Consider the following 21,938-nt stretch of genomic DNA (forward strand, 5'->3'; position numbering starts at 1 on the left):
GAGGATGGAAGGTGCCCACTTGAAAACCCCAGAGATGTACCCTACTTAGCTCAATCCAAACGGTTGTCATGCTGATGCGCTGGGGAGGCCGCACTTTGGTTGATCCCCGGAGCCAGCATCGCAGCCGTTGTGTGTGCTGATGCGCCAGGGAGGCAAAATAAGCTGATCCCTGGAGCCAGCATTACACTTCAGCCATTAACACCAGACAGAAGGATATCTACATCATCATATGGAAGGAAACGTAAATGGATGGAGACGCATATGGATCACATTAGTTTACTGTAAAGCTACGTCTTAGTTGGTGCTTATCTTGGCGAGAGCCGAGTTCAAATCAGCATGAATTTTTAACATCTACTCTCGTGTAATGGAAATCTTAATCTATCGCAGATGAATCAACTACAAGCTGTGCAGCTTCACTATTTGCTGTACGGGACGCGTCGTGTCGCAGCACTTTTGACTGCGCAAAGTGGTCACAGCTGTTGTTCACACTTTAAATACAGATTGCATTCGCAAAATTGGATACATTTACATTTAAAGTAAATGTGCTGAGATTGTACCTCTTATCAAGAGGTTTTAAAAGCGACATCGTTGGTACATCCGTCCTCTCAACCAACAGGGAAACCCGAAAGGGAGAATTTCAAACATTTGTTGCACTGAGACCCTCGACTCTTACAAGAAATGATGTCGGAGTCTGAAGTCTGTACGGTAAAGTTTTGTACTCTAAAGTAACATTTAAACTTGCCAGCAGTCAAAAGCAAGTCTTTATATTATTGGTTCTGGTGTACTATTTAAAAGCTCTTGTGTATGTTGATGTAGCTAAACCTACATTTGGACAACTTTCCGTGAATTCTTGTTTTTTTGCCGCACCTTGCCAGTAAAATTAACTAAAAAGTACTGCATCAAAATCATAGCCTTATAACAAACTAATTAGACCAATGTCTGATTTTATTCATGTTTTCATCGTATAGCACAGATTCATAGAGGTGTTTTTTGTTAAGCTTTCATTTCAGTTAGAAGTTAAAATATTTACACTTTGCAGGGATATGGAGGAATGCAGTACAGTGTGCATAGAGCTGATGCAGGCAGGGATATGGAGGAATCCAGTACAGTGTGCAGAGAGCTGATTCAGGCAGGGACATTGAGGATTGCAGTAAAGTGTGCACTGAGCTGATTCAGGCAGGGATATGAAGGAATGCAGTACAGTGTGCAGAGATCTGATTCAGGCAGGGATATGGAGGAATGCAGTACAGTGTGCAGAGAGCTGATTCAGGCAGGGATATGAAGGAATGCAGTACAATGTGCAGAGATCTGATTCAGGCAGGGATATGGAGGAATGCAGTACCGTGTGCAGAGCTGATTTAGGAAGCAATATGGAGGAATTCAATATAGTGTGCAGAGAGCTGATTCAGGCAGGGACATTGAGGATTGCAGTAAAGTGAGCACTGAGCTGATTCAGGCAGGGATATGAAGGAATGCAGTACAGTGTGCAGAGATCTGATTCAGGCAGGGATATGGAGGAATGCAGTACCGTGTGCAGAGCTGATTTAGGAAGCAATATGGAGGAATGCAGTACAGTGTGCAGAGAGCTGATTCAGACAGAGATATGGAGGAATGCAGTACCGTGTGCAGAGAGCTGATTCAGGCAGGGATATGGAGGAATGCAGTACAATGTGCAGTGCTGATTCAGGCAGGGATATAGAGGAATGCAGTACAGTGTGCAGAGCTGATTCAGGCAGGGATATGGAGGAATGCAGTACAGTGTGCAGAGCTGATTCAGGCAGGGATATGGAGGAATGCAGTACAGTGTGCAGGTAGCTGATTCAGGCAGGGATATGGAGGAATGCAGTACAGTGTGCAGAGCTGATTCAGGCAGGGATATGGAGGAATGCAGTACAGTGTGCAGGTAGCTGATTCAGGCAGGGATATGGAGGAATGCAGTACAGTGTGCAGAGCTGATTCAGGCAGGGATATAGAATGCAGTACAGTGTGCAGAGCTGATTCAGGCAGGGATATGGAGGAATGCAGTACAGTGTGCAGAGCTGATTCAGGCAGGGATATAGAGGAATGCAGTACAGTGTGCAGAGCTGATTCAGGCAGGGATATGGAGGAATGCAGTACAGTGTGCAGAGCTGATTCAGGCAGGGATATGGAGGAATGCAGTACAGTGTGCAGGTAGCTGATTCAGGCAGGGATATGGAGGAATGCAGTACAGTGTGCAGAGCTGATTCAGGCAGGGATATGGAGGAAAGCAGTACAGTGTGCAGACCTAATTCAGGCAGGAAAATAGAGGAATGCAGTACAGTGTGCAGAGCTGATTCAGGCAGCGATATGGAGAAATGCAGTACAATGTGCAGAGATCTGATTCAGGCAGGGATATGGAGGAATGCAGTACAATGTGCAGAGAGCTGATTCAGGCTGGGACATGGAGGAATGCAGTACAGTGTGCAGAGTTGATTCAGGCAGGTATATGGAGGAATGCAGTACTGTGTGCAGAGCTGATTCAGGCAGCGATATGGAGGAATGCAGTACAATGTGCAGAGAGCTGATTCAGGCGGGGACATGGAGGAATGCAGTACAGTGTGGAGAGCTGTTTTAGGAAGCAATATGGTGGAATGCAGTACAGTGTGCAGAGAGCTGATTCAGACAGGGATATGGAGGAATGCAGTACCGTGTGCAGAGAGCTGATTCAGGCAGGGATATGAAGGAATGCATTACCGTGTACAGAGATCTGATTCATGCAGGGATATGGAGGAAGGCAGTACAGTGAGCAGAGAGCGGATTCAGGCAGGGATATGGAGGAATGTAGTACAGTGTGCAGAGAGCTGATTCAGGCAGTGATATGAAGGAATGCATTACCGTGTACAGAGAGCTGATTCATGCAGGGATATAGAGGAAGGCAGTACAGTGAGCAGAGAGCGGATTCAGGCAGGGATATGGAGAAATGCAGTACAGTGTGCAGAGAGCTGATTCAAGCAGGGATATGGAGGAATCCAGTACAGTGTGCAGAGAGCTGATTCAAGCAGGGATATGGAGGAATGCAGTACAGTGTGCAGAGAGCGGATTCAGCCAGGGATATGGAGGAATGCAGTACAGTGTGCAGAGATCTGATTCAGACAGGGATATGGAGGAATGCAGTACAGTGTGCAGAGAGCGGATTCAGACAGGGATATGGAGGAATGCAGTACAGTGTGCAAAGATCTGATTCAGGCAGGGATATGAAGAAAAGCAGTACAGTGTGCAGAGCTGATTCATTCAGGGATATAGAGGAATGCACTACAATGTGCATAGCTGATTCGGGGAGGGATATGGAGGAATGCAGTAAAATGTGAAGAGCTGATTCAGGTAGGGATATGGAGGAATGCAGTACAGTGTGCAGAGCTGATTCAGGCAGGGATATTGAGGAATGCAGTACAGTGTGCAGTGCTGACTCAGACAGGGATATGGAGGAATGCAGTACAGTGTGCACAGAGTTGACTCAGGCAGGGATATGGAGGAATGCAGTACAGTGTGCAGAGAGCTGACCCAGGCTGGGAAATGGAGGAATGTAATACAGTGTGCAGGGAGCTGATTCAGGCACTTGGTTGATGGCAGGTGCTTCTGTCTGGCTCTGATTCCTTCAGGAAATTTGGAAATCAGCAGGAAGTTTATTTCTATGAATGTTCCACAATCTAGAGAATGCATACCATAGTTTATTTCTTGGCCAACCAATTTATCTTTTTTCATTTATATATTTTGGAAAAGTTATTTTCTGTAAATTCATATTCACGCTTTTAAAAATATTAAGTTTCTGCTTGGTTCACACCAATACTACTGTGGTTAGCCGCTGCCATGGTGTATCGCCCCCTTGTGGAAAATATCTGAAGTTCTTTACCGCTGCCTAGATCGAACTAAGGAGATCAAGAATCCACCAAATTGTCTAAAATATAACCTAAACGTATCAAATTAAAACAGCAGCAGTAGAAACGCTTACAAAAAATAGAATAATAATAAAATGATGTATTTATTACAGTTAAGTGGCCGATACATAAATATGGTTTCCATGGTGTAATGGTTATCACTCATGACTTTCAATCCTGTGATCTGAGTTCAAATCCCCGTAGGACAATCATTTTAGCATTATTATTCTTAAGATATTAAAAAGTGTTTCATCGAGCTGACGTTTCTATAAGAACATAAGAACATAAGAAAGTTTACAAACGAGAGGAGGCCATTCAGCCCATCTTGCTCGTTTGGTTGTTAGTAGCTTAATGATCCCAGAATCTCATCAAGCAGCTTCTTGAAGCATCCCAGGGTGTCAGCTTCAACAACATTACAGGGGAGTTTGTGCCACACCCTCACAATTCTCTGTGTAAAAAATGCGCGTCCTATTTTCTGTTCTGAATGCCCCTTTATCTCATCTCCATTTGTGAGCCCTGGTCCTTGTTTCTTTTTTCAGGTCAAATAAGTCCCCTGGGTTGACATTGTCTATACCTTTTAGGATTTTGAATGCTTGAATCAGATCACCACGTAGTCTTCTTTGTTCAAGACTGTATAGATTCAATTCTTTTAGCCTGTCTGCATACGACATGCCTTTTAAACCCGGGATAATTTTGGTTGCTCTTCTTTGCACTCTTTCTAGAGCAGCAATATCATTTTTGTAACGAGGTGACGAGAACTGAACACAATATTCTAGGTGAGGTCTTACTAATGCATTGCAGAGTTTTAACATTACTTCCCTTGATTTAAATTCAACACTTCTCACAATATATCCGAGCATCTTGTTAGCCTTTTTTATAGCTTCCCCACATTGTCTAGATGAAGACATTTCTGAGTCAACATAAACTCCTAGGTCTTTTTCATAGTTCCCTTCTTCAATTTCACTATCTCCCATGTGATATTTATAATGCACATTTTTATTGCCCGCATGCAATACTTTACACTTTTCTCTATTAAATTTCATTTGCCATGTGTCTGCCCAATTCTGAATGCTGTCTAGATCATTTTGAATGACCTTTGCTGCTTCAACAGTGTTTGCCACTCCTCCTATTTTTGTGTCGTCTGCAAATTTAACTTTTTGTTTGCTTACTATACCAGAATCTAAATCATTAATGTAGATCAGGAATAGCAGAGGACTTAATACTGATCCCTGTGGTATACCACTGGTTACCTCGCTCCATTTTGAGTTTCACATAGAGTTATATGGTAATCTTAGGTATTGGTGAAGGCGTGGTTGAGCTTTAATGTACACTTCCAATTTCCCTTTGCTAAAATAAATCCCTTTGAGAACGAAAACCAGCGGTCCAGAGAAGCTGCTTATCTGCCTTTTGTACGCATTAAAAAAATGTGAAACACGCACTCAGTTTACCATTACCATGTCAGGAGGCTACTTTGACACTGCTCAGCAAACAAGTAACCTAACTTTCCAACACCACAACCATTGTAAACACACAGCAATGTGCAGATGTATTTTAAGATGTTAATTTACAGTCCACTGTGCCAGCCAGTATTTTAGAGTCATACTGATCATGCCTCTTTCAACTGATCAACTCTTACACATGTGGTACATCCGAGTAACTATTTAGAAAACTATTCATAACTTCCAATTACCCAACCCAGCAAAACCAGCCGACAAATTAAAATAAACGAGGAGCAAACAACACTTTGTACAAGTCATTCATTTATTCTTTACAGATTGCTTCAATGCAGCCAGCCTTCATATCCTGGCATCACCTTCAATCAAACTCCTCGCGTCGGCTTCGCTTCACTGCAGTGTGCATTTTCTTTTGCTGCAGGCGTTCTCGGTTCATTTTGTCTATCCTGAAAAGAGAAACAATGTTAATTTGCTCTGGAGGCAAATTGTAAGGTTACGGCATCTCTGATCAAATAGTTTGTAAACATGAAGACAACTGGATATGGGAAAATGAGCATGAAGCTAATATCTGTTATCATCCAAAATCCAAGAAGTGACGCCAATATCACAACCCTCTTAGAGCAGAGTGCGGTTAGATTGTTTGCTACGGGAAGGATCAGCATCTGAAATAGTATAATTGAGGGCTAGTGCATTGCTGTGTCGTGGTACAAGGTAATGCTCCCAGTTTTAAATGAGCTCTTGGCAGCCCTGATCAGATCCTGGTGTCACAGGAAGATTACCTGTAGCGTCGGAGAGCCACGTCTTCTTGGGAAGGCTGCCTGTGTTTCACGCTGGCAGCAGCGATCATGTCTCGGATCTTCTGCAAACAGTCAGACAGATTGCGCATCTGGTACCGGCTCACTTCCGAGGTGACGATCAGCTCCCCACTTCTGTTTATTCGGTTTGTATGCTGAGATGCAAAATAAATCAATAAAAACATAACTAACAGGGTTTTAACAGCCAGTTCTGAGGCCTGACCTATTACATGTAGTGCTCAAAACAGTAGAACATATTAAAGTCCCTGATATTTATTTACTTACAAAAAAAAAGTATACACACCTCCTCAATTTTGTAAATGTCCCAGTGTCACGCAGCTGTGTACTATGTCACGCTGCTATCCCCTGATGTATGCAATTCGTGGTATTTTTTTGTAAGTAAAACTAAGGCTACGATTTTGTCACAGAGGTCATGGAAATCCTGAAAATCGTGAATTTGAATGTAGTCTTGGACGCCTGAAAATAGATGTGAAACACATTTGATGAGTCGCTTCCTTTATTTCCGTTAAAAAATGTACTGAAAATACTAATCTGTGTAGGTCAGCGAATGAGATAACTGAGCGAGCAAGTATGTAAATGGGTGACAGCTAAAAGAAAAACAATTGTGAGAGCTGTTTTCTGTAAAGAAAGAACAACAATGCATCGGAGAACAGAAGTTTTCCAACTTAGAGGCTCTTTTTACAACATTCTATTTCCGAATCGTGGAAAACTCGAAATCCTGGTTCACTCTAAAGTAACATTTAAACTTGCCAGCAGTCAAAAGCAAGTCTTTATATTATTGGTTCTGGTGTACTATTTAAATGCTCTTGTGTATGTTGATGTAGCTAAACCTACATTTGGACAACTTTCCGTGAATTCTTGTTTTTTTGGGGCACCTTGCCAGTAAAATGAACTAAAAAGTACTGCATCAAAATCATAGCCTTATAACAAACTAATTAGACCAATGTCTGATTTTATTCATGTTTTCATCGTATAGCACAGATTCATAGAGGTGTTTCTTGTTAAGCTTTCATTTCAGTTACAAGTTACAATATTTACCCTTTACACACCAGCTGTTAGTTAACTTTCACATTTCTTCAATGTTATTAGCAGTCAGCTCCAGTGAATATGTAATCTTAGTATTGATGTTACCTGAGAAATAATCTTTTGTCGCACATCTTCAGGAATCCAATCAGCTGTTTGTATGTGGAACCGGACTTCAGCTTGTGTGTTTACTAGAACAAAATGTGAAAAATGTACTAGAACACAACAGTAGCTGACTCTCTATAACCTGTGATGTTGTTGCCTGTCTAGTTAACTCTGTGGAGAATGCTTCCCCACAACAGTGCTCCTGATCACCGTGTACATTAAACATGCTTGTGAATATTTTAACAAAGACTTCCATTTCCATACCTTTATTAACATTCTGGCCCCCAGGGCCACTGCTTCGACAGTAGGTAATGGTGAGGCGATCTACACAAAAACAAAAGGTGCACGTCAGTAAACATGCTTCACAATAACATGCTTTATAAAAAGTAGTAATTCAATGCAACACTATTATGTCATAGCAGTGAAGGATGGGGGATTGTGATACAGTCTGAACGAAGACAAGCTTTTCCAAACTAGTCTGGACTTATTACAGTTTTTAAAGCTCTGGATTCCCGGATCCAAGTCATTGTAAACATATTCGGTTGCTTTCACAGCCCGATTAAAACCAATCTTGGACTGTGTAATGTTACCCTGGGAAAGGTAGTCCAAGATTAGTGCTAATTAAAACAATCGCAGTAGAAACGCTTACACACACACACACACACACACACACACACAAAGAGAATAATAATAAAATGATGTATTTATTACAGTTACGTGGCCAAGGCGTGAATATGGGTTCCATGGTGTAATGGTTAGCTCTCTGGACTCTGAATCCAGCGATCCGAGTTCAAATCTCGGTGGGACCTTCGTTTTAGTGCATTATTATTCTTAAGTTATTAAAAAGTGTTTCGTCGAACTGACGTTTCTATCATAATAAATGCTGAGAAATTCACTGCAAAGTTGTGGGATGGCACCTTTTAGCCATAAAATCTAAAGTATAAAACCCTCAGAAATACTTTTATTTGCTTTTGTCTGCTTTTGCAACCTGTACTGAAAAATACAAGGTGACCGTAAAAACTTGCAGAGTACAGTACAGGTAAAAAGGTAAAGCGTTAATAATTTTTTTTTGGTTTACCTTCCATTCTGTATTTATCGATATTCAGGCACACAAATATGAGCAAGAACGGCATTTTCTTTAGGAGCCCCAGTGGCCTAATGGATAAGGCACTGGCCTCCTAAGCCAGGGATTGTGGGTTCGAGTCCCATCTGAGGTGTAACGTGTATGTTTTTTTTTCTCACGACTGTTTTATAAAAAACTTTCCAGACGTTTCCCCTCTCTTCAGCTATTATTCATCAAAATAAATAAACATATATTTCAACATGGTTAGCGTCAGTAACCATTTAAACACGGTGTCTGGTAAAGGCAATTTAACCTTACCACCCTAAAGTAACGTTAACCGCTATGATTAAATAGTAGTCCATTATATTAATTAATTTAACAGTATCTTATTAAACATTTGACAACTGAGCAAAAGCAGAGTGGCGCAGCGGAAGCGTGCTGGGCCCATAACCCAGAGGTCGATGGATCGAAACCATCCTCTGCTAGATTTTTTTTGTCAGTTTGTATTTCAGCCGCTTTTATATATATTTCATATTAACAATCACATACCGGTATGTATTGTTTATAAAACCATTACTTCACAGAAGCGTCAGTCAATTCCATTTGTGCCCTGAGTACGAGGGGCGGGGCATCACTCAGCAATAGGAAAATAACAGACAAGAGGCAGCGCCAATTGGGTAAGCACATAGCTTTAGGGTATGGGCGGGGCTACTGGCTGCTTTTTTAATTCCGTACCTCTTTGGGACTGTGGTAGTTCTGTACTTGTTTGCTTTGTTATGAAAAAATATTTCGTTGATACTGTAGTACAAACTACGCTAATTATAGATGAAAGTATTTACGTAAACGCTCTCTTTTGGTGAAAGACCGCGTGGCCTAATGGATAAGGCGTCTGACTTCGAATCAGAAGATTGAGGGTTCGAGTCCCTTCGTGGTCGTTATTTTTATTTTAGATTTTATTTATTAATTGTGTAACTTGTATTTCAGATCAAATAATACAATGTAAGTCAGTGTACATGTTTCTGCGTTTTAAAAAGTGATATAGGCTCTTTTCCTTTAGTGTGGTAAGGAAAATAATTTAACTTAAATATAGAAATATGTTCTACATCAGTGTGATCTCGTTAGAAATGTACCTAATGTATAGTCCAGTATATGTCAAATGATCAATTCCTTACGTAGATTCCTTCTATCGCAGGTGAATCAACTACAAGCTGTGCAGCTTCACTATTTGCTGTACGGGACGCGTCGTGTCGCAGCCCTTTTGACTGCGCAAAGTGGTCACAGCTGTTGTTCACTCTTTAAATACAGATTGCATTCGCAAAATTGGATACATTTACATTTAAAGTAAATGTGCTGAGTTTGTACCTCTTATCAAGAGGTTTTAAAAGCGACATCGTTGGTACATCCGTCCTCTCAACCAACAGGGAACCCGAAAGGGAGAATTTCAAACATTTGTCGCACTGAGACCCTCGACTCTGACCAGAAATGATGTCGGAGTCTGAAGTCTGGACGGTAAAGTTTTGTACTCTAAAGTAACATTTAAACTTGCCAGCAGTCAAAAGCAAGTCTTTATATTATTGGTTCTGGTGTACTATTTAAAAGCTCTTGTGTATGTTGATGTAGCTAAACCTACATTTGGACAACTTTCCGTGAATTCTTGTTTTTTTGCCGCACCTTGCCAGTAAAACGAACTAAAAAGTACTGCATCAAAATCATAGCCTTATAACAAACTAATTAGACCAATGTCTGATTTTATTCATGTTTTCATCGTATAGCACAGATTCATTGAGGTGTTTTTTGTTAAGCTTTCATTTCAGTTAGAAGTTAAAATATTTACCCTTTACACACCAGCTGTTAGTTAACTTTCACATTTCTTCAATGTTATTAGCAGTCAGCTCCAGTGAATATGTAATCTTAGTATTGATGTTACCTGAGAAATAATCTTTTGTCGCACATCTTCAGGAATCCAATCAGCTGTTTGTATGTGGAACCGGACTTCAGCTTGTGTGTTTACTAGAACAAAATGTGAAAAATGTACTATAACACAACAGTAGCTGACTCTCTGTAACCTGTGATGTTGTTGTCTGACTAGTTAACTCCGTGGAGAATGCTTCCCCACAACAGTGCTCCTGATCACCCTGTACATTAAACATGCTTGTGAATATTTTAACAAAGACTTCCATTTCCATACCTTTATTAACATTCTGGCCTCCAGGGCCACTGCTTCGACAGTAGCTAATGGTGAGGCGATCTACACAAAAACAAAAGGTGCACGTCAGTAAACATGCTTCACAATAACATGCTTTATAAAAAGTAGTAATTCAATGCAACACTATTATGTCATAGCAGTGAAGGATGGGGGATTGTGATACAGTCTGAACGAAGACAAGCTTTTCCAAACTAGTCTGGACTTATTACAGTTTTTAAAGCTCTGGATTCCCGGATCCAAGTCATTGTAAACATATTCGGCTGCTTTCACAGCCCGATTAAAACCAATCTTGGACTGTGTAATGTTACCCTGGGTAAGGTAGTCCAAGATTAGTGCTAATTAAAACAATCGCAGTAGAAACTCTTACACACACACACACACACACACACAAAAAAGAGAATAATAATAAAATGATGTATTTATTACAGTTACGTGGCCAAGGCGTAAATATGGGTTCCATGGTGTAATGGTTAGCACTCTGGACTCTGAATCCAGCGATCCGAGATCAAATCTCGGTTGGACCTTCGTTTCAGTGCATTATTATTCTTAAGTTATTAAAAAGTGTTTCGTCGAACTGACGTTTCTATCATAATAAATGCTGAGAAATTCACTGCAAAGTTGTGGGATGGCACCTTTTAGCCATAAAATCTAAAGTATAAAACCCTCAGAAATACTTTTATTTCCTTTTGTCTGCTTTTGCAACCTGTACTGAAAAATCCGAGGTGGCCATAAAAAGCTTGCAGAGTACAGTACAGGTAAAAAGGTAAAGCGTTAATAATTTTTTTTTTTGGGTTACCTTCCATTCTGTATTTAGCGATAGTCAGGCACACAAATATGAGCAAGAACGGCATTTTCTTTAGGAGCCCCAGTGGCCTAATGGATAAGGCACTGGCCTCCTAAGCCAGGGATTGTGGGTTCGAGTCCCATCTGGGGTGTAACGTGTATGTTTTTTTTTCTCACGACTGTTTTATAATAAACTTTCCAGACGTTTCCCCTCTCTTCAGATATTATTCATCAAAATAAATAAACATATATTTCAACATGGTTAGCGTCAGTAACCATTTAAACACGGTGTCTGGTAAAGGCAATTTAACCTTACCACCCTAAAGTAACGTTAACCGCTATGATTAAATAGTAGTCCATTATATTAATTAATTTAACAGTATCTTATTAAACATTTGACAAATGAGCAAAAGCAGAGTGGCGCAGCGGAAGCGTGCTGGGCCCATAACCCAGAGGTCGATGGATCGAAACCATCCTCTGCTAGATTTTTTTTGTCAGTTTGTATTTCAGCCGCTTTTATATATATTTCATATTAACAATCACATACCGGTATGTATTGTTTATAAAACCATTACTTCACAGAAGCGTCAGTCAATTCCATTTGTGCCCTGAGTACGAGGGGCGGGGCATCACTCAGCAATAGGAAAATAACAGACAAGAGGCAGCGCCAATTGGGTAAGCACATAGCTTTAGGGTATGGGCGGGGCTACTGGCTGCTTTTTTAATACCGTACCTCTTTGGGACTGTGGTAGTTCTGTACTTGTTTGCTTTGTTATGAAAAAATATTTCGTTGATACTGTAGTACAAACTACGCTAATTATAGATGAAAGTATTTACGTAAACATTCTCATTCGGTGAAAGACCGCGTGGCCTAATGGATAAGGCGTCTGACTTCGAATCAGAAGATTGAGGGTTCGAGTCCCTTCGTGGTCGTTTTTTTTATTTTAGATTTTATTTATTAATTGTGTAACTTGTATTTCAGATCAAATAATACAATGTAAGTCAGTGTACATGTATCTGCGTTTTAAAAAGTGATATAGGCTCTTGTCCTTTAGTGTGGTAAGGAAAATAATTTAACTTAAATATAGAAATATGTTCTACATCTGTAACTAATGTATAGTCCAGTATATATCAAATGATCAATTCCTTACGTAGATTCCTTCTATCGCAGATGAATCAACTACAAGCTGTGCAGCTTCACTATTTGCTGTACGGGACGCGTCGTGTCGCAGCACTTTGGACAGCGCAAAGGGTCACAGCTGTTGTTCACCCTTTAAATACAGATTGCATTCGCAAAATTGAACACATTTACATTTAAAGTAAATGTGCTGAGTTTGTACCTCTTATCAAGAGGTTTTAAAAGCGACATCGTTGGTACATCCGTCCTCTCAACCAACAGGGAACCCGAAAGGGAGAATTTCAAACATTTGTCGCACTGAGACCCTCGACTCTGACCAGAAATGATGTCGGAGTCTGAAGTCTGGACGGTAAAGTTTTGTACTCTAAAGTAACATTTAAACTTGCCAGCAGTCAAAAGCAAGTCTTTATATTATTGGTTCTGGTGTACTATTTAAAAGCTCTTGTGTATGTTGATGTAGCTAAACCTACATTTGGACAACTTTCCGTGAATTCTTGTTTTTTTGCCGCACCTTGCCAGTAAAACGAACTAAAAAGTACTGCATCAAAATCATAGCCTTATAACAAACTAATTCGACCAATGTCTGATTTTATTCATGTTTTCATCGTATAGCACAGATTCATAGAGGTGTTTTTTGTTAAGCTTTCATTTCAGTTAGAAGTTAAAATATTTACCCTTTACACACCAGCTGTTAGTTAACTTTCACATTTCTTCAATGTTATTAGCAGTCAGCTCCAGTGAATATGTAATCTTAGTATTGATGTTACCTGAGAAATAATCTTTTGTCGCACATCTTCAGGAATCCAATCAGCTGTTTGTATGTGGAACCGGACTTCAGCTTGTGTGTTTACTAGAACAAAATGTGAAAAATGTACCTATAACACAACAGTAGCTGACTCTCTGTAACCTGTGATGTTGTTGCCTGTCTAGTTAACTCTGTGGAGAATGCTTCCCCACAACAGTGCTCCTGATCACCCTGTACATTAAACATGCTTGTGAATATTTTAACAAAGACTTCCATTTCCATACCTTTATTAACATTCGCTTTTAAAACCTCTTGATAAGAGGTACAAACTCAGCACATTGACTTTAAATGTAAATGTATCCAATTTTGCGAATGCAATTTGTATTTAAACATTCGACAGTAGGTAATGGTGAGGCGATCTACACAAAAACAAAAGGTGCAAGTCAGTAAACATGCTTCACAATAACATGCTTTATAAAAAGTAGTAATTCAATGCAACACTATTATGTCATAGCAGTGAAGGATGGGGGATTGTGATACAGTCTGAACGAAGACAAGCTTTTCCAAACTAGTCTGGACTTATTACAGTTTTTAAAGCTCTGGATTCCCGGATCCAAGTCATTGTAAACAAATTCGGCTGCTTTCACAGCCCGATTCAAACCAATCTTGGACTGAGTAATGTTACCCTGGGTAAGGTAGTCCAAGATTAGTGCTAATTAAAACAATCGCAGTAGAAACGCTTACACACACACACAAAAAAAAAAAAGAGAATAAAAATAAAATGATGTATTTATTACAGTTACGTGGCCAAGGCGTCAACATGGGTTCCATGGTGTAATGGTTAGCACTCTGGACTCTGAATCCAGCGATCCGAGTTCAAATCTCGGTGGGACCTTCGTTTTAGTGCATTATTATTCTTAAGTTATTAAAAAGTGTTTCGTCAAACTGACGTTTCTGTCATAATAAATGCTGAGAAATTCACTGCAAAGTTGTGGGATGGCACCTTTTAGCCATACAATCTAAAGTATAAAACCCTCAGAAATACTTTTATTTGCTTTTGTCTGCTTTTGCAACCTGTACTGAAAAATCCGAGGTGACCGTAAAAAGCTTGCAGAGTACAGTACAGGTAAAAAGGTAAAGCGTTAATAATTTTTTTTTTGTTTACCTTCCATTCTGTATTTAGCGATAGTCAGGCACACAAATATGAGCAAGAACGGCATTTTCTTTAGGAACCCCAGTGGCCTAATGGATAAGGCACTGGCCTCCTAAGCCAGGGATTGTGGGTTCGAGTCCCATCTGGGGTGTAACGTGTATGTTTTTTTTTCTCACGACTGTTTTATAAAAAACTTTCCAGACGTTTCCCCTCTCTTCAGCTATTATTCATCAAAATAAATAAACATATATTTCAACATGGTTAGCGTCAGTAACCATTTAAACACGGTGTCTGGTAAAGGCAATTTAACCTTACCACCCTAAAGTAACGTTAACCGCTATGATTAAATAGTAGTCCATTATATTAATTAATTTAACAGTATCTTATTAAACATTTAACAACTGAGCAAAAGCAGAGTGGCGCAGCGGAAGCGTGCTGGGCCCATAACCCAGAGGTCGATGGATCGAAACCATCCTCTGCTAGATTTTTTTTGTCAGTTTGCATTTCAGTCGCTTTTATATATATTTCATATTAACAATCACATACCGGTATGTATTGTTTATAAAACCATTACTTCACAGAAGCGTCAGTCAATTCCATTTGTGCCCTGAGTACGAGGGGCGGGGCATCACTCAGCAATAGGAAAATAACAGACAAGAGGCATCGCCAATTGGGTAAGCACATAGCTTTAGGGTATGGGCGGGGCTACTGGCTGCTTTTTTAATTCCGTACCTCTTTGGGACTGTGGTAGTTCTGTACTTGTTTGCTTTGTTATGAAAAAATATTTCGTTGATACTGTAGTACAAACTACGCTAATTATAGATTAAAGTATTTGTAAATGCACTCTTTTTGTGAAAGACCGCGTGGCCTAATGGATAAGGCGTCTGACTTCGAATCAGAAGATTGAGGGTTCGAGTCCCTTAGTGGTCGTTTTTTTATTTTAGATTTTATTTATTCATTGTGTAACTTGTATTTCAGATCAAATAATACAATGTAAGTCAGTGTACATGTTTCTGCGTTTTAAAAAGTGATATAGGCTCTTTTCCTTTAGTGTGGTAAGGAAAATAATTTAACTTAAATATAGAAATATGTTCTACATCAGTGTGATCTCGTTAGAAATGTACCTAATGTATAGTCCAGTATATGTCAAATGATCAATTCCTTACGTAGATTCCTTCTATCGCAGGTGAATCAACTACAAGCTGTGCAGCTTCACTATTTGCTGTACGGGACGCGTCGTGTCGCAGCACTTTTGACTGCGCAAAGTGGTCACAGCTGTTGTTCACACTTTAAATACAGATTGCATTCGCAAAATTGGATACATTTACATTTAAAGTAAATGTGCTGAGTTTGTACCTCTTATCAAGAGGTTTTAAAAGTGACATCGTTGGTACATCCGTCCTCTCAACCAACAGGGAACCCGAAAGGGAGAATTTCAAACATTTGTCTCACTGAGACCCTCGACTCTGACCAGAAATGATGTCGGAGTCTGAAGTCTGTACGGTAAAGTTTTGTACTCTAAAGTAACATTTAAACTTGCCAGCAGTCAAAAGCAAGTCTTTATATTATTGGTTCTGGTGTACTATTTAAAAGCTCTTGTGTATGTTGATGTAGCTAAACCTACATTTGGACAACTTTCCGTGAATTCTTGTTTTTTTGCCACACCTTGCCAGTAAAACGAACTAAAAAGTACTGCATCAAAATCATAGCCTTATAACAAACTAATTAGACCAATGTCGGAGTTTATTCATGTTTTCATCGTATAGCACAGATTCATAGAGGTGTTTTTTGTTAAGCTTTCATTTCAGTTAGAAGTTAAAATATTTACCCTTTACACACCAGCTGTTAGTTAACTTTCACATTTCTTCAATGTTATTAGCAGTCAGCTCCAGTGAATATGTAATCTTAGTATTGATGTTACCTGAGAAATAATCTTTTGTCGCACATCTTCAGGAATCCAATCAGCTGTTTGTATGTGGAACCGGACTTCAGCTTGTGTGTTTACTAGAACAAAATGTGAAAAATGTACTATAACAGAACAGTAGCTGACTCTCTGTAACCTGTGATGTTGTTGCCTGTCTAATTAACTCTGTGGAGAATGCTTCCCCACAACAGTGCTCCTGATCACCCTGTACATTAAACATGCTTGTGAATATTTTAACAAAGACTTCCATTTCCATACCTTTATTAACATTCTGGCCTCCAGGGCCACTGCTTCGACAGTAGGTAATGGTGAGGCGATCTACACAAAAACAAAAGGTGCACGTCAGTAAACATGCTTCACAATAACATGCTTTATAAAAAGTAGTAATTCAATGCAACACTATTATGTCATAGCAGTGAAGGATGGGGGATTGTGATACAGTCTGAAATAAGACAAGCTTTTCCAAACTAGTCTGGACTTATTACAGTTTTTAAAGCTCTGGATTCCCGGATCCAAGTCATTGTAAACATATTCGGCTGCTTTCACAGCCCGATTCAAACCAATCTTGGACTGTGTAATGTTACCCTGGGTAAGGTAGTCCAAGATTAGTGCTAATTAAAACAATCGCAGTAGAAACGCTTACAAAAAAAAAAAAAAAAAAAAAAAAAAAAAAAAAAAAAAAAAAAAGAGAATAAAAATAAAATGATGTATTTATTACAGTTACGTGGCCAAGGCGTAAATATGGGTTCCATGGTGTAATGGTTAGCACTCTGGACTCTGAATCCAGCGATCCGAGTTCAAATCTCGGTGGGACCTTCGTTTTAGTGCATTATTATTCTTAAGTTATTAAAAAGTGTTTCGTCGAACTGACGTTTCTATCATAATAAATGCTGAGAAATTCACTGCAAAGTTGTGGGATGGCACCTTTTAGCCATAAAATCTAAAGTATAAAACCCTCAGAAATACTTTTATTTGCTTTTGTCTGCTTTTGCAACCTGTACTGAAAAATCCGAGGTGACCGTAAAAAGCTTGCAGAGTACAGTACAGGTAAAAAGGTAAAGCGTTAATAATTTTTTTTTGGGTTACCTTCCATTCTGTATTTAGCGATAGTCAGGCACACAAATATGAGCAGGAACGGCATTTTCTTTAGGAGCCCCAGTGGCCTAATGGATAAGGCACTGGCCTCCTAAGCCAGGGATTGTGGGTTCAGAGTCCCATCTGGGGTGGAACGTGTATGTTTTTTTTTTTCTCACGACTGTTTTATAATAAACTTTCCAGACGTTTCCCCTCTCTTCAGCTATTATTCATCAAAATAAATAAACATATATTTCAACATGGTTAGCGTCAGTAACCATTTAAACACGGTGTCTAGTAAAGGCAATTTAACCTTACCACCCTAAAGTAACGTTAACCGCTATGATTAAATAGTAGTCCATTATATTAATTAATTTAACAGTATCTTATTAAACATTTAACAACTGAGCAAAAGCAGAGTGGCGCAGCGGAAGCGTGCTGGGCCCATAACCCAGAGGTCGATGGATCGAAACCATCCTCTGCTAGATTTTTTTTGTCAGTTTGTATTTCAGCCGCTTTTATATATATTTCATATTAACAATCACATACCGGTATGTATTGTTTATAAAACCATTACTTCACAGAAGCGTCAGTCAATTCCATTTGTGCCCTGAGTACGAGGGGCGGGGCATCACTCAGCAATAGGAAAATAACAGACAAGAGGCAGCGCCAATTGGGAAAGCACATAGCTTTAGGGTATGGGCGGGGCTACTGGCTGCTTTTTTAATTCCGTACCTCTTTGGGACTGTGGTAGTTCTGTACTTGTTTGCTTTGTTATGAAAAAATATTTCGTTGATACTGTAGTACAAACTACGCTAATTATAGATGAAAGTATTTACGTAAAAGCTCTCTTTTGGTGAAAGACCGCGTGGCCTAATGGATAAGGCGTCTGACTTCGAATCAGAAGATTGAGGGTTCGAGTCCCTTCGTGGTCGTTCTTTTATTTTAGATTTTATTTATTAATTGTGTAACTTGTATTTCAGATCAAATAATACAATGTAAGTCAGTGTACATGTTTCTGCGTTTTAAAAAGTGATATAGGCTCTTTTCCTTTGGTGTGGTAAGGAAAATAATTTAACTTAAATATAGAAATATGTTCTACATCAGTGTGATCTCGTTAGAAATGTACCTAATGTATAGTCCAGTATATGTCAAATGATCAATTCCTTACGTAGATTCCTTCTATCGCAGGTGAATCAACTACAAGCTGTGCAGCTTCACTATTTGCTGTACGGGACGCGTCGTGTCGCAGCACTTTTGACTGCGCAAAGTGGTCACAGCTGTTGTTCACACTTTAAATACAGATTGCATTCGCAAAATTGGATACATTTACATTTAAAGTAAATGTGCTGAGTTTGTACCTCTTATCAAGAGGTTTTAAAAGCGACATCGTTGGTACATCCGTCCTCTCAACCAACAGGGAACCCGAAAGGGAGAATTTCAAACATTTGTCGCACTGAGACCCTCGACTCTGACCAGAAATGATGTCGGAGTCTGAAGTCTGGACGGTAAAGTTTTGTACTCTAAAGTAACATTTAAACTTGCCAGCAGTCAAAAGCAAGTCTTTATATTATTGGTTCTGGTGTACTATTTAAAAGCTCTTGTGTATGTTGATGTAGCTAAACCTACATTTGGACAACTTTCCGTGAATTCTTGTTTTTTTGCCGCACCTTGCCAGTAAAACGAACTAAAAAGTACTGCATCAAAATCATAGCCTTATAACAAACTAATTCGACCAATGTCTGATTTTATTCATGTTTTCATCGTATAGCACAGATTCCTAGAGGTGTTTTTTGTTAAGCTTTCATTTCAGTTAGAAGTTAAAATATTTACCCTTTACACACCAGCTGTTAGTTAACTTTCACATTTCTTCAATGTTATTAGCAGTCAGCTCCAGTGAATATGTAATCTTAGTATTGATGTTACCTGAGAAATAATCTTTTGTCGCACATCTTCAGGAATCCAATCAGCTGTTTGTATGTGGAACCGGACTTCAGCTTGTGTGTTTACTAGAACAAAATGTGAAAAATGTACTATAACACAACAGTAGCTGACTCTCTGTAACCTGTGATGTTGTTGCCTGTCTAGTTAACTCTGTGGAGAATGCTTCCCCACAACAGTGCTCCTGATCACCCTGTACATTAAACATGATTGTGAATATTTTAACAAAGACTTCCATTTCCATACCTTTATTAACATTCTGGCCTCCAGGGCCACTGCTTCGACAGTAGGTAATGGTGAGGCGATCTACACAAAAAGAAAAAAGGTGCACGTCAGTAAACATGCTTCACAATAACATGCTTCATAAAAAGTAGTAATTCAATGCAACACTATTATGTCATAGCAGTGAAGGATGGGGGATTGTGATACAGTCTGAACGAAGACAAGCTTTTCCAAACTAGTCTGGACTTATTACAGTTTTTAAAGCTCTGGATTCCCGGATCCAAGTCATTGTAAACAAATTCGGCTGCTTTCACAGCCCGATTCAAACCAATCTTGGACTGTGTAATGTTACCCTGGGTAAGGTAGTCCAAGATTAGTGCTAATTAAAACAATCGCAGTAGAAACGCTTACACACACAAAAAAAAAAAAAAAAAGAGAATAAAAATAAAATGATGTATTTATTACAGTTACGTGGCCAAGGCGTAAATATGGGTTCCATGGTGTAATGGTTAGCACTCTGGACTCTGAATCCAGCGATCCGAGTTCAAATCTCGGTGGGACCTTCGTTTTAGTGCATTATTATTCTTAAGTTATTAAAAAGTGTTTCGTCGAACTGACGTTTCTATCATAATAAATGCTTAGAAATTCACTGCAAAGTTGTGGGATGGCACCTTTTAGCCATAAAATCTAAAGTATAAAACCCTCAGAAATACTTTTATTTGCTTTTGTCTGCTTTTGCAACCTGTACTGAAAAATCCGAGGTGACCGTAAAAAGCTTGCAGAGTACAGTACAGGTAAAAAGGTAAAGCGTTAATAATTTTTTTGGGGGGTTACCTTCCTTTCTGTATTTAGCGATAGTCTGGCACACAAATATGAGCAAGAACGGCATTTTCTTTAGGAGCCCCAGTGGCCTGGCCTCCTAAGCCAGGGATTGTGGGTTCGAGTCCCATCTGGGGTGTAACGTGTATGTTTTTTTTTTCTCACGACTGTTTTATAATAAACTTTCCAGACGTTTCCCCTCTCTTCAGCTATTATTCATCAAAATAAATAAACATATATTTCAACATGGTTAGCGTCAGTAACCATTTAAACACGGTGTCTGGTAAAGGCAATTTAACCTTACCACCCTAAAGTAACGTTAACCGCTATGATTAAACTGTAGTCCATTATATTAATTAATTTAACAGTATCTTATTAAACATTTGACAACTGAGCAAAAGCAGAGTGGCGCAGCGGAAGCGTGCTGGGCCCATAACCCAGAGGTCGATGGATCGAAACCATCCTCTGCTAGATTTTTTTGTCAGTTTGTATTTCAGCCGCTTTTATATATATTTCATATTAACAATCACATACCGGTATGTATTGTTTATAAAACCATTACTTCACAGAAGCGTCAGTCAATTCCATTTGTGCCCTGAGTACGAGGGGCGGGGCATCACTCAGCAATAGGAAAATAACAGACAAGAGGCAGCGCCAATTGGGTAAGCACATAGCTTTAGGGTATGGGCGGGGCTACTGGCTGCTTTTTTAATTCCGTACCTCTTTGGGACTGTGGTAGTGCTGTATTTGTTTGCTTCGTTATGAACAAACTACGCTAATTATAGAGTAAAGTATTTACGAAAACGCTCTCTTTCGGTGAAAGACCGCGTGGCCTAATGGATAAGGCGTCTGACTTCGAATCAGAAGATTGAGGGTTCGAGTCCTTTCGTGGTCGGTTTTTTATTTTAGATTTTATTTATTAATTGTGTAACTTGTATTTCAGATCAAATAATACAATGTAAGTCAGTGTACATGTTTCTGCGTTTTAAAAAGTGATATAAACTCTTTTTCCTTTAGTGTGGTAAGGAAAATAATTTAACTTAAATATAGAAATATGTTCTACATCAGTGTGATCTCGTTAGAAATGTACCTAATGTATAGTCCAGTATATGTCAAATGATCAATTCCTTACGTAGATTCTTTCTATCGCAGATGAATCAACTACAAGCTGTGCAGCTTCACTATTTGCTGTACGGGACGCGTCGTGTCGCAGCACTTTTGACTGCGCAAAGTGGTCACAGCTGTTGTTCACACTTTAAATACAGATTGCATTCGCAAAATTGGATACATTTAAAGTAAATGTGCTGAGTTTGTAGCTCTTATCAAGAGGCTTCAAAAGCGACATCGTTGGTACATCCGTCCTCTAAACCAACAGGGAAACCCGAAAGGGAGAATTTCAAACATTTGTCGCACTGAGACCCTCGACTCTGACCAGAAATGATGTCGGAGTCTGAAGTCTGGACGGTAAAGTTTTGTACTCTAAAGTAACATTTAAACTTGCCAGCAGTCAAAAGCAAGTCTTTATATTATTGGTTCTGGTGTACTATTTAAATGCTCTTGTGTATGTTGATGTAGCT

General features: G+C 39.4%; 1 protein-coding gene and 14 non-coding genes across 15 annotated transcripts; 14 read left to right on the forward strand and 1 right to left on the reverse strand.

The window, feature by feature from the left end:
• Positions 1 to 5,645: 5,645 nt before the first annotated feature.
• LOC131697883 (large ribosomal subunit protein mL62-like) lies at positions 5,646 to 7,609 on the reverse strand (the record flags this gene model as incomplete). The annotated part of the gene is made up of 4 exons (XM_058989625.1): positions 5,646 to 5,796; positions 6,130 to 6,299; positions 7,297 to 7,379; positions 7,558 to 7,609. Coding segments are annotated over 4 exons (390 nt in total), but the record flags the coding sequence as incomplete, so codon positions are not given.
• A 421-nt stretch (positions 7,610 to 8,030) lies between these two features.
• Positions 8,031 to 8,102, forward strand: trnaq-cug (transfer RNA glutamine (anticodon CUG)). The gene has a single exon. It is a non-coding gene; the product is annotated as a tRNA-Gln (tRNA).
• A 335-nt stretch (positions 8,103 to 8,437) lies between these two features.
• trnar-ccu (transfer RNA arginine (anticodon CCU)) lies at positions 8,438 to 8,510 on the forward strand. Its single transcript has one exon. It is a non-coding gene; the product is annotated as a tRNA-Arg (tRNA).
• Positions 8,511 to 9,218: 708 nt separating this feature from the next.
• trnar-ucg (transfer RNA arginine (anticodon UCG)) lies at positions 9,219 to 9,291 on the forward strand. The gene has a single exon. It is a non-coding gene; the product is annotated as a tRNA-Arg (tRNA).
• Positions 9,292 to 11,014: 1,723 nt separating this feature from the next.
• trnaq-cug (transfer RNA glutamine (anticodon CUG)) lies at positions 11,015 to 11,086 on the forward strand. Its single transcript has one exon. It is a non-coding gene; the product is annotated as a tRNA-Gln (tRNA).
• Positions 11,087 to 11,424: 338 nt separating this feature from the next.
• Positions 11,425 to 11,497, forward strand: trnar-ccu (transfer RNA arginine (anticodon CCU)). The gene has a single exon. It is a non-coding gene; the product is annotated as a tRNA-Arg (tRNA).
• A 708-nt stretch (positions 11,498 to 12,205) lies between these two features.
• On the forward strand, positions 12,206 to 12,278 carry trnar-ucg (transfer RNA arginine (anticodon UCG)). Its single transcript has one exon. It is a non-coding gene; the product is annotated as a tRNA-Arg (tRNA).
• A 1,773-nt stretch (positions 12,279 to 14,051) lies between these two features.
• On the forward strand, positions 14,052 to 14,123 carry trnaq-cug (transfer RNA glutamine (anticodon CUG)). Its single transcript has one exon. It is a non-coding gene; the product is annotated as a tRNA-Gln (tRNA).
• Positions 14,124 to 14,459: 336 nt separating this feature from the next.
• Positions 14,460 to 14,532, forward strand: trnar-ccu (transfer RNA arginine (anticodon CCU)). The gene has a single exon. It is a non-coding gene; the product is annotated as a tRNA-Arg (tRNA).
• Positions 14,533 to 15,238: 706 nt separating this feature from the next.
• On the forward strand, positions 15,239 to 15,311 carry trnar-ucg (transfer RNA arginine (anticodon UCG)). Its single transcript has one exon. It is a non-coding gene; the product is annotated as a tRNA-Arg (tRNA).
• Positions 15,312 to 17,049: 1,738 nt separating this feature from the next.
• Positions 17,050 to 17,121, forward strand: trnaq-cug (transfer RNA glutamine (anticodon CUG)). The gene has a single exon. It is a non-coding gene; the product is annotated as a tRNA-Gln (tRNA).
• A 336-nt stretch (positions 17,122 to 17,457) lies between these two features.
• trnar-ccu (transfer RNA arginine (anticodon CCU)) lies at positions 17,458 to 17,531 on the forward strand. Its single transcript has one exon. It is a non-coding gene; the product is annotated as a tRNA-Arg (tRNA).
• Positions 17,532 to 18,241: 710 nt separating this feature from the next.
• On the forward strand, positions 18,242 to 18,314 carry trnar-ucg (transfer RNA arginine (anticodon UCG)). The gene has a single exon. It is a non-coding gene; the product is annotated as a tRNA-Arg (tRNA).
• A 1,719-nt stretch (positions 18,315 to 20,033) lies between these two features.
• Positions 20,034 to 20,105, forward strand: trnaq-cug (transfer RNA glutamine (anticodon CUG)). Its single transcript has one exon. It is a non-coding gene; the product is annotated as a tRNA-Gln (tRNA).
• Positions 20,106 to 21,183: 1,078 nt separating this feature from the next.
• On the forward strand, positions 21,184 to 21,256 carry trnar-ucg (transfer RNA arginine (anticodon UCG)). Its single transcript has one exon. It is a non-coding gene; the product is annotated as a tRNA-Arg (tRNA).
• The last annotated feature ends 682 nt before the right edge of the window (positions 21,257 to 21,938 follow it).

Source organism: Acipenser ruthenus, chromosome 17 (assembly GCF_902713425.1).
Source record: "Acipenser ruthenus chromosome 17, fAciRut3.2 maternal haplotype, whole genome shotgun sequence".
Classification (NCBI taxonomy): Eukaryota; Metazoa; Chordata; class Actinopteri; order Acipenseriformes; family Acipenseridae; genus Acipenser; species Acipenser ruthenus.